The 13757-nt window shown below is 39.0% G+C and overlaps 1 protein-coding gene across 1 annotated transcript in view; it reads right to left on the minus strand.

Moving 5' to 3' along the window:
* The window catches only part of COL5A1 (collagen type V alpha 1 chain), a 229289-nt gene that overhangs the window by 40502 nt on the left and 175030 nt on the right, over positions 1-13757 (minus strand). Inside the window, exons 42-50 of the mRNA XM_044659681.1 lie at positions 12404-12511; positions 8227-8334; positions 6418-6471; positions 5370-5423; positions 5148-5255; positions 4584-4637; positions 4382-4489; positions 2535-2588; positions 118-225 (exon numbers count right to left, since the gene is read on the minus strand). Coding sequence (XP_044515616.1) covers positions 118-225; positions 2535-2588; positions 4382-4489; positions 4584-4637; positions 5148-5255; positions 5370-5423; positions 6418-6471; positions 8227-8334; positions 12404-12511 — 756 coding nt within the window. The remainder of the gene's footprint in view (positions 1-117; positions 226-2534; positions 2589-4381; positions 4490-4583; positions 4638-5147; positions 5256-5369; positions 5424-6417; positions 6472-8226; positions 8335-12403; positions 12512-13757) is intronic.

Raw genomic sequence — 13757 nt, forward strand, 5'->3', positions numbered from 1 at the left:
AGGGATTTGACACTCAGGGAATTACAATTACACTTAAAGGATGATACTTCTGATGTTTGCCTAAATATGCTTATCAGAAGTCTCTGCCTTTTCATTCAGCATCACACAGATACTTACGGGGCTTCCTTTGGGCCCATCATCACCAGGGGGGCCTTTGGGCCCAGGAGGTCCTGCAGCGCCAGAGGGTCCAGATTCACCCTTTTCTCCTCTTTCTCCTTTGGGTCCCTAGAGAAGCAAAAAAGCAATTCCTTATGAACCTACAGAAATATCCTCGCGGTTTCTGTCTAATCATTATTGGTCAGCATTGTTATGTGGCCCTGGTTTTACTCAACATTTCAACTGACAAGGGGTTCATTCCTATTCTCTAATTAACACAGTCATAATTTACAAGGAAGGGCATGACAAAGCTGTTCTGAATGCTTAAAACCACAAAATTGGTTATAAATTAAAGAAGACCATGTATTTTCTGGAGCTATTGACTATTGAAATTTTCAGATGAGTATATGTTCTGCCACAGTCAGGCAAGGAGGATTACAATGTTGTGGAATTCAGCCAAATGATATTATGCATATTTGGAAGAAGAGGAAAAGGAAGAAGAGGAGGAGAAGGAAAGGCAGCTGGAGCACAGGGAAGCCTAACCAACTTAGCAGGCCACAAGATCCTCCAAGTCTCCCTCAGAGATTATCACCTTGGATTTACAGTTGGAAGAGTCCTTGGAGGGGGTCATTTAGCTGAGGAGTTCTTAAACATTATTGTATTATGGACTCCTTTGGCAGTCTGGTGAAGCCTTTGGACCTTTTATCAGAGTAATGTTCTTAAATATATAAAACAAAGTACAAATGAAACTAAATATATAGAAATATTTTCCCCCATCCAAGTTCTTGAACTCCTTTCCTTCAAAAATCTTTCCATGATGCTGCCCACATTCAGAGGAGGGACTGCAGGAGAGGAAACATATAGGAAAAACAACTGCTTGAACGCATGGGTTGGGGTGGACATGATTGGGGATGTGGACTCGAAACTACCACACCAATGCAACTACCAACAATTTGGAAATTGGTCTTGATCAAGGACACATGACAAAACTAGTGGAAATGCACATGGGTAGGGGGGTGCGGGGGGGGGGGGTTGAAGGGGAAAGGAGGAGCATGAATCATGTAACCATGTTAAAAATGAATATTAATAAATAAAAAAAAATCTTTCCATTGACCTCTTGGGAATCTATTGATCCCATTATAAGAACCTGTGATCTAATTCAACTCTCTGACTTTTAAAATAATTTTTCTGGTGAGTTTCTCTTTTTATATCACCTAAATGTCTCAGTTTCTTTTTCCCTTATAGCGAAGAGAAAAAAGAACAAAGAGAAAAACCGAATAGCTTAGCAAAACTAACCAGTATATTGAAAAATTCCTGACAGTTAAAAGTTGCACATCTAGGATCCTGGATGAAGGCCCCATCCTGGGGCCCCACCCCTGCAAAGAAGAAGGGAAAAACTATCTTCTCATAGCTCTTCTTTTGGATCAAGCCAATTCTCTCATTTTATAAATGAAAAAACTGATACCCAAAGAGGTACTCTGACTTGTCCTAGCTCATGAGTAGCAGAGTCAGGATGTGATGTTGTTAACATTATTTGGACTGATTTTCATCTTCTAGCCTCCTGGTAGTAACTGCATCCATTATAGTTGTGGAAAGGAGAGAAACTTCCACCTAATCCTCCTATGATGTGGCCAAAGAGACAAAAGAAATGGAGATAGCAGGGAGAGAGGGAGGGAAGGAGGGAAGAAAGAGAGAGAGAATGAAAAAAAATTTCTTCCACCCCTCAAGGATACTCATAGAAGATTTATCTCTCTTGGCTTATAAGAAACCATAGCCTAGAGACTATGTTAATTGTTGCTATTAATAAGAGTATGCCATACATATGTTAGTAACTGAACAAGACCTCATTAGAAGTATGATGACAACAACAAGAATAGCACCATTGCTTGTAATATTTCTCCAAATATCTGAAGAAATTCATGAATTCTTTTCTATATGTTAATAAAGACAAAATTTCAGATTTATCTGGAAATTCATAGCTTCTAGTGGCACTATAGTTTTGTAGTTACATGTCTTTTCCCCATAATGCTGAATGCTGCATTCAGATGATATTATTTTTCCATCCCTACCTCATTCTAATTTGGATCTCAATTCACTGTAATTATTACGAAAATCAGGTCCTTTTGCTTTGAATGGATTCATGATTTCTTCTGTGTGAGTACTCTTCTACAGAGAGACTGTGACCCCTCTATGTCTATGGCAATAGTTTCATTTGGCAGTCAAAATTTTGGCTGTGGGCATCTTAGGGTTTAGCTAGGATGGAAAATCATTCTGCTTCAATTTGCAGAGTAACCCAAAGTCTCATTTTCTAATTAGAGAAAAGTTCAGGAATGCCGCCTGGTTATAGAATGTTCTGCTTACACCTCTATCCATGTCCATCCTGTTACCCATCTGGATGAGAGCACATCTCTATCTATGCTCGAAACTCTTCCACTTACCGGAAGACCACCTTCGCCTGGAAGACCAGGTTCACCGGATTCACCAGGCTCACCCTGTTGGAAGAAAGGAAAATACAATTATGCTACTGAACACAGAGTATGCAGGACATCTCAATACCAGGAGCATTGGCTCATAGATTTAAAGCTTCTTTATTTAGAGTATTATTATTCCCATTTTATAGATATGGAAACCGAGAAGCAGAGAGCTTAAGTGACTTCTGTTTAAGGCAGGATTTGAACCTAGGTCTTCCCAACTTCAAGTCCAATCTCTTCTCCACTACCTTATACTGCCTCTCCTTGAATATTTCTTTGGCTGAAGAGGAAGAATGTACTTATAAGATTGCCTTTTAGCACCAGCAGTATCAGTGGTTGCACAATGTCTGACACTTAAGTGCACATCTGTTGGCAGAAGTTATCCTGACATTCTCTTACTCTTGGAATGCTAAATTTCTCTTTAATTTCCTTTGTTATAAAAAAAATGGTGATGGAAGTTTTCCTTTCATTTAAAAGGCCTTAAGTCAGAAAGAAATTGACAGCAAACTACATACAGAATATATGTAGATGGTTTTACATCCATTTCCTTCTTTTTATACAAAGGAAAAATGTTAAATGTTTACAAAGTGGTGAGAGCTCATGGGCACCAATGTGGAAAAAGAAAGAAATCAAATCAGATCTAGAAGAGATAGAGCTCTAGGCAAATTCCAATTTGACTAAAAATGGAAATTCTAAGAATAGATTTTAGGCAGCTTATTCTTCTTCAATACTTAGTTGCTGGAAGGTAAAGAGCTGATATTTATGATTTGCCAAGAGCTTCTCATTCATTATTCTGCTTAATCCTCACAACAACTCTGTGAGGTAAATACTATTATTGTTGTTGTTTATTCATTTTCAGTCATGTCCAACTTTTTATGATCTGACTTGAAGTTTTACTGGCAGAGATACTGGAGTGGTTTGCCATTTCCTTCTCCATTCATTTGACAGACGAGGAAACTGAGGCAAACAAGATTAAAAGACTTGCTCAGGGTCTCACAAGCTAGTATCTGAGACCAGATTGAAATTAGGAAGATCAGTCTTTGTGCCTTCAGGCCCAGCACTCTATCCAGATGTGCCACCTAGCTACCCCCTAGTACTATTATAATATCCCCATATTATAAATGAGGAAACTGAGGCTTAGAGAAATTGAGGAAGAGGTTTGACGGAGATTATATTGTTTTGAAGCTTCCTGAAAGGAGGTTTTTGATGTGTATACAAGAATTTAAGAACTCCTAGTAAAATTTTTCTGGGTCTGCTACCACAGTCCAATATTTTCCAGGTATGAAATAGTCACTGATTTGAATATCTGAAGGTATACACACACACACACCCCCCATATATATAATAACTTGTTTTTTGTGCATGTGGCATGCCAATATTTGTATGTATATATATGTACATATATATATAGTTCTGTACATATAAGCATACAAGCCCCCATGTGAGCACACATGAATACATATACATACAAATGACTTTTTCTTTAAATCCTTACTTTCTATCTTAGTATCATTTCTAAGGCAGAAGAGCAGTAAGGGCTAGGAAATTGGGGTTAAGTGACTTGTCCAGGGTCACACAGCTAGGAAGTGTCTGAGGCCAGTGTTCGAACCCAGGACTTCCTGTATCTAGGCCTGACTCTATCCACTGAGCCACCCAGCTGCCCCTACAACTAGCTTTTATGTGTCTAAATGAAGACACCCATTTTTACACACACACACACACACACACACACACACACACACACACACACACACACACACTGATTCCCTCTAACAGTCATTGACTATAAATCATTAATAAATAATAAAAATCACCTTCTCTCCCACAGCTCCAGGATTCCCTATTCCTCCTGGAGGACCTTGTGGCCCATCAGCCCCTGGAGAGCCAGATGGTCCTCGGGGACCAGGGGGACCGGGAGGGCCCTAGGGAAACAGAGAACGAGCATTCAGCATTTGTAAGGCACAAAAGTCGTCTACTTAAGAACACACCCCTGCAATTGTGGTCAGTCATGCTCACCATCTGACCGACGTCTCCGGTTTCTCCTTTCTCACCTGGGGGTCCTGGCAAGCCCTATGGGGAGAAGAAATGGCTTAGGAGCACTGCAGAGGGTTATTGTTACATCATATGTTATAAATACACTTCTCAGTGATTATAGACACAGGGTGGAAGTAGCATTTGAAGGTCTGGAGAGTTTAAAAAATAAGAGACATCATTTTTGTTTTTAAATACAAATATGGGTGCCCTTAAAATTGTAGGCACTTTAAAGCATACAATGATGCTTGATCGGTGAGACTAAGGAGAATGTTGCCTGGCCTCCCTGTCTCTTTTCATTTATTTATTTATTTCCTTTTTCTTTGGGGGACAGGGGAGGGGAGTGTCTTGCCGTTACAAAGGTATTAACTAAGAGAGGGGAGTAATAATGCTGAGAATAGGTTGCAAGCAAGAATTTAATGGGTATATGTTAGTGGGTAATTCGGGGGTGAAAGTACAGAAATATCACCCTGAGTTTTTGTACCTAGTCCCTAGCTCATCAGGATGTGAGTGCCACACTGAGCATTAGTCCCTGCCTTGAGAAATTACCTGCAGTCCAACTGGCCCTGGGGGACCAGCAAAACCTCTTGGACCTTCATCACCTTTTTGACCAAAAAGACCTTGCTGGCCCCGTGGACCTGGCTCTCCGTCACCGCCCTGTGGGAACATGATTAAGCACAGTGTGTGAACCGTCCGAATGATGAAGTGGCTGGTTCAGGAAGGTAGTTGGGTGGCTGGTCCTCAGCATTATCAATAATGGTGAATACTCACAGAGGGACCAGGCTGTCCGATGGGGCCTTGAGGACCTGTAGGACCTGGTGGGCCCTGTAAAAAGGCAAGATAGATGTTCAGAGGAGTTTCTTTTTTTTTTTTTAAACCCTTAACTTCCATCTTAGAATCCATATTGTGTACTGGTTCCAAGGCAGAAGAGTGGTTAAGGGCTAGGCAATGGGGGTTCAGTGACTTACTCAGGGGCACACAGCTAGGAAGTGGTTGAGGCCACATTTAAACCCAGGACCTCCCACATTTAGGCCTGACTCTCAATCCACTAAACCATCTAGCTGCTGCCTCCTCCCAACCTCCGAGAAATTTCTGATAACATAGACACAATTGAGCATCTAAAATGCATCAGTCACATAGCTCTCTCCCCTTTCTCTCAGCATTTACTGTACTGAATCTGCAGATCTTTTAGAAATTTTCATGGTCTGTTTCTTACTGCGTGTACATGTCTTGATTGTAAGCGACCTCAAGGTGGGGACTGTAGCATCCTCTTTGTAACCTCCCTTGGTGCTTATGACAGGGGCCTTTACGAAGTATGTTTTTATTAAATAATGACTGATGAGTCAATAAGTAAGTTGTCAATAGGGGGATGCAGGTGGGAGAATACATCAAAGGGAATGCACTGACCTGTAGACACATACTGATGACATGTCTAATGAGAGTGAACTGTCTTATGGATGCATCTTGTTGCTCATGAGTGGAAATGAGATCTGGTTAAAGCCTTTCCAGATTTCCCCAGTTGTAGTTTATATTTACTTAGTTAATTTCGTATATATTTTGTAATTATTTTTCTGTGATGTATCTATTATGTTTCTCCAATAAAATGTGAACTCCTTGAGGGCAGAATCTGTTTCATTTTTACCTTTGAATCCTCCTAAGCACCTAATGTAAAGCAACAGTGTCCAGCCCATTATAAGTGCTTAATGAATGCTGAATTAAATAACTGAAAGCAACCTATGCCCAATTCTGGCAGCTGGAACATCTAAGCTGGTATGTACACATCCAAAGAAGTTTATTACAAAATAAATTTGAAACTCACCTGTTCACCTTTGTCTCCTTTACTTCCCTTCTGCCCTGGCTCACCAATCTCACCCTATTAGAAAAGAGTGTGAGTCAGTCACATTACTTAGTAAAGCGTATCAAAGTTTGCTGGTGCTTGGATTTTTGGTTGTTGTTGTTTTTTGTTTTTTGTTTTTTTTAAAGGAGAGAACTTCTTGGAGTTGGAGGCTAATTGAGCACAATCTGCCAATTATGCTTAATTACCCATGGGATCCCACGATGTATTATTATTACTCTTGTTGTTGTTGCTACACTCATCTCCCTCCTACACAGTGCCACAGTTTTCCAAAGAAATATTTAGACATATAAATTTGTATTTTGTGCTAGTACAAGTGCTGAAAATGGAGAATTTCCTTTCTCCTTCTACAGGGAATAATAATATGTTTGAAAATATCACAGAATTTGGGGGGAGGGAAACAGCTTGGAGTTTTAACCAACAATGATTGAGCTTAATGGGTATATGCTAGTGGGTAATTTAGGGGCAAAAATACAGAAATATCATCTTGAATTCTTGTTGTTTCAATGTTCAGTGATGTTTCATTGAGGAAATAAAGTACCCTCTGCATATTCTTAAAGTTCCATGACTGAATTTAAGGTCATAAACAGAAAGAAAAAACTGAGTATTTTCAATCAATGGAAAATTAAAGTCCAGGCCTTTATAGAATAGCATCAGATTTACATATTTCAAGAGACATACAGTGAAAGCTCATTAAGTTGGAGCCCATCAGGTCCAGAGGCTGAGATGATCCAGTCCAAGCCAAGGCTAGGCTGAATTTTTCTACCACACCATATATACAAGAAAGGGTTTGTGGAGCCAATGATTTATGCTACAAGATGACTGGGGAGATATTTGAGCTACTTTAGGGGAAAAAGAGTTTTAAAAATTTTCTAAGTAGTTTAAGAAGTTTCCATTTAGAAGGAAATACCGTGACCTGCTGTCTGGGATCAGAGAATTTCCGGTTTCAAAGGGAGCATTTAATCATAGAATCATAGAATTTTGAAGCTGGAAATCTTAGAGACTTTCTTTTCTAGTCTACCCTGATCTACTTGGAAAATGAGGCCCAAGGAAGTAAGTAATATGATGTGCTTAATAGAACAGTGAGTTATAAGATCAAAACTATCAGGAGAACCCAAGACTCCAGACTCTTCTCCAAATAATAATGTTAGTTGATTTTTTTAGAGGAACAGTTATTTAGACAAGTGGCACATGTGGTTTTCTAGTAAACAGACTGAAAAATTAGATGATAAAATTATAACTATATATTCTTATTTGTTCATTAAAACTTATACACTAAGGAATTTTCTATTTGGTTGGGGCAGGAAGGTACTATGTAAAAAAACAAAACAAAACTGGAGACCTAGTTTAAGCCCTAGTTCTATTATTCACTAGCCATTTAGCCTCACATATGCCATAGCTCACAACTGCCCTTTAGGTCTCAGTTTCCCCAACTGTAAAAATAGGATAATAATAGTAATTAATACTATCTGCATTACAGCGCTGCTATGAGGAAAGTTCTTTATAAGTTTTAAAGTACTATACATGATTTATTATGCCCTGCTATTCGGGTTTCATTACTCTATATCCTTGAAAGTAATTTCTTAAGAAGTTGTTGACTAGAAGGTTGATGGTAATTCTTTAAGCAGTTAGAAAGTTTGGAAGGGGGAAGATTTATGGGAAAAAGAAAGAAGTATCTTACAATTCTGACTAGATACTTGTTCACCTTGCAGTTCTTCCTCAGAAGGAATTAGGGAATTATGGAGAGTACCACATTCCCCAACTTTTTCTTACCTTATCTCCATCTTCTCCAGGGGGCCCCACGGGACCTGCTGGGCCAGGGAGCCCTACAGGACCCTGAATACCATCTCGGCCGGCTGGACCTTGAGGACCTTTCTCACCCTATGGAAGATATAAAACCAGTGATTAGAAACCAGGAAATTCTTTCACTTTGCATGTAGGACCTCCACACATACAAAAGGAAAGTTTAGATACAATGGAACCAAACATATGAAAAGAAAAAGCATCTTTTCAGAGACATAGAATTATTTGCAAAAGGGAAAAAATGGCAAGAGAAGATATGCTACCTCAGCTACCAGTTATTCCTGGACTTTTAGGTCAAGATGCTCCTTTGATGTTGGTGATGCAGAGACATCTTTGAAGAAATGAACTCTAAGTTTGTGGAAGGCCATTTAAGAGTTTTAGGAAGGAAAAAGAGAAAAATCAGATTGTTCAGTAGTGGAGCTTCCTTCTAGCATGATGCTGAAAGTGGTCTGTATCAAGGGTTTGTGGTGTGTGGCTGAGAAGAAGATGAGGCTCTGTGAGGTTGGAGTGAGAAGATAGTCTGCAAGTGAGATAGTTAGTGTCCCACTGCTTGAAACTAGTCTGGAGGATGAGTCTTGATTGGAAGGTGCGTAGGGAGAGTAAGAATAAAAAGAAGTCCGGAGGCTGGCATCCCCATCCCTGAATAACCAAATCTGAAACTGGATAGACTCTGAACCCAAGTGCTCTCTTGTGTGGTAATGCTAGTTCTGGGAAGCTGGGATAAGAAATTTTAATTATATTTTGTATTATAAACAAACTTTCTGTTTCTGTGCCCCTAACATAGACTCTTTATAAGAGAAGAAAGTGGGGCAGATAGGTGGCTCAGTAGTTAGAGAGCCAGACCTAGAAATGAGAGTCCTGGGTTCAAATCTTGCATCAAATACTTCCCAGCTATGCGACCCTAGGTAAGTCAGTAAGTCTCTTAACACCCATTATTTAGCCTTTACCACCATTCTTCTGTCTTGGGAACAATATATAATTTTGATTCTGAGATGGAAGGTAAGGGTTTGAGAGAGAGAGAGAGAGAGAGAGAGAGAGAGAGAGAGAGAGAGAGAGTGAGAGTCAGAGTCTATAACAATACCCAAAGAACGATACTGTTCACAGAAGAATTCGAATGAGGTATAGCCACTTCAAAATGGCTTTTCTTGTTTATTTTTCAATTTTTATCCAACATACCATCTTCCTTTCTGTCACTTTTTTTGATGCATTTTTCTGATCATTATACTTTAAGCTCCAATTACTCCTTAGAAAATAATAGGTCCTTAGGATTCCAGATCTAGAGCTGGAAGGGACCTCAGAGGGCCTTCTAGTCTAACCTCATTTTATAAATGAGGAAAATAAGGCCTGGGAAGGTGAAGGGAATTGCCCAAGGTCACACAGGTAGTTAAAATATCAGGGATGGGATTTGAACCTAGTTCTCTGGATCCAGAGCCAGTAATTTTTCAACTGTATTGTACTACTTCCCTTGTTCTGCTCATTTTCACTTTGGGGTTTCTCTGCACAGCAGTGGAGTAATTTTCTTCTGACATGGCAAACGTATTGCATCAAAGGAGAAAAATGGATAGAAAGATTTAGCTGCAGCTTTTAGAGCTGACTGTAGCATTAGTTCACTAAAACATCTTCAGTTTCCTCCTCTGCTGCATTGCAGAAGCTGATGCTTCTGGTTTCCCTTCTACAGTCTCTTCTCCCCTCTTCATGAATCACTTTCTCCTCTTCACATTTGATTCTTATTGATATCAATTTCTCCTCTAATTAAGTCAGGAATAAATGCCAGGACCGAATATAGAATGTACATATAACTTCCTTTCCCCACTTGACTAATCAAGCCAGTAGTTCTCAGAGATACGCTGACCTTTTCTTCTCTCTTGAGCTATTCTGGGGGAATTGAAAAGCTTTTAAATGGATAAAGCAATTCTTACTGGGCTCCTGCTTAAATATTTACTTTCTTGAAACAATGAACAAAATAGTTTTCAACTGAATTTGCTTTGGGTTTATATGTACTGAATGCATGATGTGCTCTGAGTTCCTGGTACATAACTCAGTTGTATCAAAATCCTGGGTGCCTCATTGTAAATGATTAGATGTCATCTAAATTGCCTTTTTATCTTCCCAATAAGGCATTGAACATATTCTCAATGGCACAGATGTTCCAAAAATGTTTTCAATGGGAAATTCTTGCCCGAGGAATGGAATTGGGCTGTTCTTTTTTCCCCACGAACCACCAAGAGCAAAATTTTCAGGGAAAATAACACTTTTAATACACCAATCAATCAACAAAATGCTTTAACTCAATCTAAAATTGCTTATGTTGGCGTTTGCCAATTTCCCCTGGAACCTGGACTCTGCCTGGCATTCTAGATTCAGAATCAGAGACTGCACCAATGTGTATTTGCATGACTGCACACAGGAGCAGCCTTGGTGGCTGTAAAATTGTAGAGTGGAAGTCAAATGGGAGTCACGATAGGAGACTTTGAGGAAGTAAGCTTTTTCTTTGCATGTTACTCAGGAAAAATAATGCAGGGAAGTTATGCGATCTGTTTCTTAGGAATTTTCTAAGAAAAGAAAAGATAGTCCTGAATCAGAGATTGGATAGGATAGGAGAGGATGGGATCGATGTAATTATAATTACAGAGGAATGGCTAAATGATGCCCCAATCTTGTTTCAGCCACTATTAGTACAGGAAGCAAGAAAATTTTCTGAGTTTTCTGAAAAGTCAAACTAATTATTGAAAAGGAAGAAGAGGCTTTTAAGGTATATATTTTGACCATGTTTTCTGAGTCAATAGATAACTTCCCAGGGTGAAAAGAAATAGAAATTGTTCATTTAGAGTCTGTAGTCATAACCTCTGGACACTGATTGATAGTCTCACTAGAGGCCAGGTCTAAAAAGGCTATCAGCACATTTCTTGAGTCCCTTTCTGTTCCTTCTCTAGCTAATGAATTATTATTATTATTCTTTAGTTGTGCTAGGTATGTGAGACAGGCTTTTCTTTACCACAAGACTGGAAGCTCCTCAAAGGTAGGGATGGATTTTCTTTATTTTGCATCACAAACTCCATCCCACTTGCACTTACCCAATAAGGCCCAGTATAAAGCTAGGCATATAGGTTCCCAGGTTTAAAAGAAAACACTGTCCCAGGCAATGAGCCTACACAAGAAGGCAGTATCTAATAGTCAAGAACCATCTGAAAACCACTGGACAGTATAGATCAGGCATTTTAAAAACAGGGTTAGTGGCTTTGGGACTAAATCCTTCCACCTTCCCATCTGTTGCTTAAATTTAATAAAGGGCAATATTATACTGAGGACAGTAGTCTAATTTGGTATTATCTTTTTCCCAGGTCATTGGGGGAAAGATTTCTCAAATCAAACAATTCTTTTCCTTTCCAAGAGTTTATCCTCTGGCCAGATGCAAATCATTGACTCTGTATCTTGTTTTCACAGAAGTCATTTAAACTTCTAATTGCCAAGAATCCAAAGCTCTACAATCTGCTTCATAGGAATTTTCTGAGAAAAGAGGGTATATTCCTAAATCAGCGGTGGGATAGGCTCCGACATACTAGTATTATAAGGTAAGGATCATACTGGAGAACTATTAATGGGAAAAAAATTCCGTGCCAATTTCCTTTGAGGTGAAAGGTCATATACGGATGTCCATTACCTAAAAACAATCCAAAGGAAATGTCACTAATCATAAATCACAGAACCTTGAGGTTTGCCCCAAGGACCAAGTCTAAAGAGACTAAAGCCCTTTCTGGCCCTTCTTCCGTTCACATGTTTTCTGACACAGCTGTAGAAGGAATGTTTGGATGTCACATCCTTAACCCAGGTGTTAAACATACTGAGTTACAGATGGTTTCTAGTCCCTATACATTCCTTCTGGCACAAGGAATACACTAAAGTAATTCTCCAATCATTAAGGAATCCTCCCTTTGGACTAGAATCAAAAAACTTTGGAAGTTACCCATTCTTCTTCCAAGCAGTTCTCAACCTTTAGGACAAAAACCTCCTTCCTTCCCCCAACTCCTCTAAGGGCTAACCTGGGAAGTCATCCACACATAATGCAACCTGTCAAAAAAGGGAAGGAAAAGGACAGAGAGGGAAAAAATGGTTCCTAGCTTAGGTCATTACTCTAAGCAATACTTACAGGGGCACCTTTCTCACCAGCAGGTCCAGGTGGTCCTTGGGGTCCAGGTCTCCCAGGAAGGCCAATTGGTCCAGCAGCACCAGCTGGACCCCTTTCACCTGGAGATCCCTGTGATTAAGAATAAACAATAATTCATGTAATATGATCATGGCAGAGGGTCCATATCATAGAAACATGATTTTTATGGAATATTGATTTCTTTAGGTCATTCTCCTCACTCCTGAATTTTATAATGGCTCTTGTAGAAATAAATTACACAATCTGGAATTCAAGACCCTCTTAGACTGATCTCACTTTAAGTATTCACACTAGAATCCTTGTAGTTGAGTATCAACCACTGTTATTTAGCTTATGAGTAACAGAATCTTAGCAGAGGAAGAAACTGTAGAAGGATAATAGGATCAGAGTGGAAAGGGATCTCAGGGGCCATCCAGTCTGTCTCCTTCATTTAATTTTTTTATTCGACTCAAGAAAATTTTATTTAGACAGAATGAAAAGCATAATATTCTAGGGCAAAATGTAGAGATATAGATTCACATATGCACATATATATATTACACATGTATACAGACATATCTCTCTGTATGTTACTGTTTCTATCACCAAGAAAACAGTTATGAGAGGTAGAATGTAATATTTTTCTTTTAAATTATATTATTGTTATTATTATATTATTTTTCATTTCAATTTCAAGGAAATTGAGTTTTAGAGGTTGTCTTATACAGCCTTTCCCCTAAAACAGGAATGACCTCAGAATCTGAAGGCCTTTGTCTAAACACCTCTGGAGACAGGGATTCTGTTATATCATGAAGCAATCTATATAACTGTAGGTTAATTCTCATTATTATTAAGTTTCTTCCTTCACCTGGAGCCAAAATTTGCTTTCTGGTAATCTCAATCCATTGATGCTAATTCTGTACTTTGAAGTCATATAGAATAAATCTGTTTGCTTTCTAAAATGATTCTTCCTATCTCACATCTGAAATATATAGAAGTCACCATTACAAGATCATAATTTTAAAGCTGAAAGGGTCCTTGGGAGACATTTAGTCCAATTCCCTCATTTAACAGATGAGCAAATTATAGCCTGAAAACATTAAGTGACTTGGCCAAGGTCACACAGGTAGAAAACCACAGATGTAGGATTTGGACCTAGTCCTCTGACACTCAAGCTAACCCTTTCCCCACTGCCTTATACTGCAAGATCTCTTTTAAAGTGTTTGATATTTAATAAATGCCTGTTCCTTTCTTCCTTTCCTCTCCTCCAAGAGAAACACTCTGAAGTTCATTTGATTGTTCCTATAACATGGGTATCAGATTTTTCACCATCAAGATCACCTTTGTGTGTATCAAT

This window comes from Gracilinanus agilis, chromosome 2 (assembly GCF_016433145.1).
Source record: "Gracilinanus agilis isolate LMUSP501 chromosome 2, AgileGrace, whole genome shotgun sequence".
Lineage (NCBI taxonomy): Eukaryota > Metazoa > Chordata > Mammalia > Didelphimorphia > Didelphidae > Gracilinanus > Gracilinanus agilis.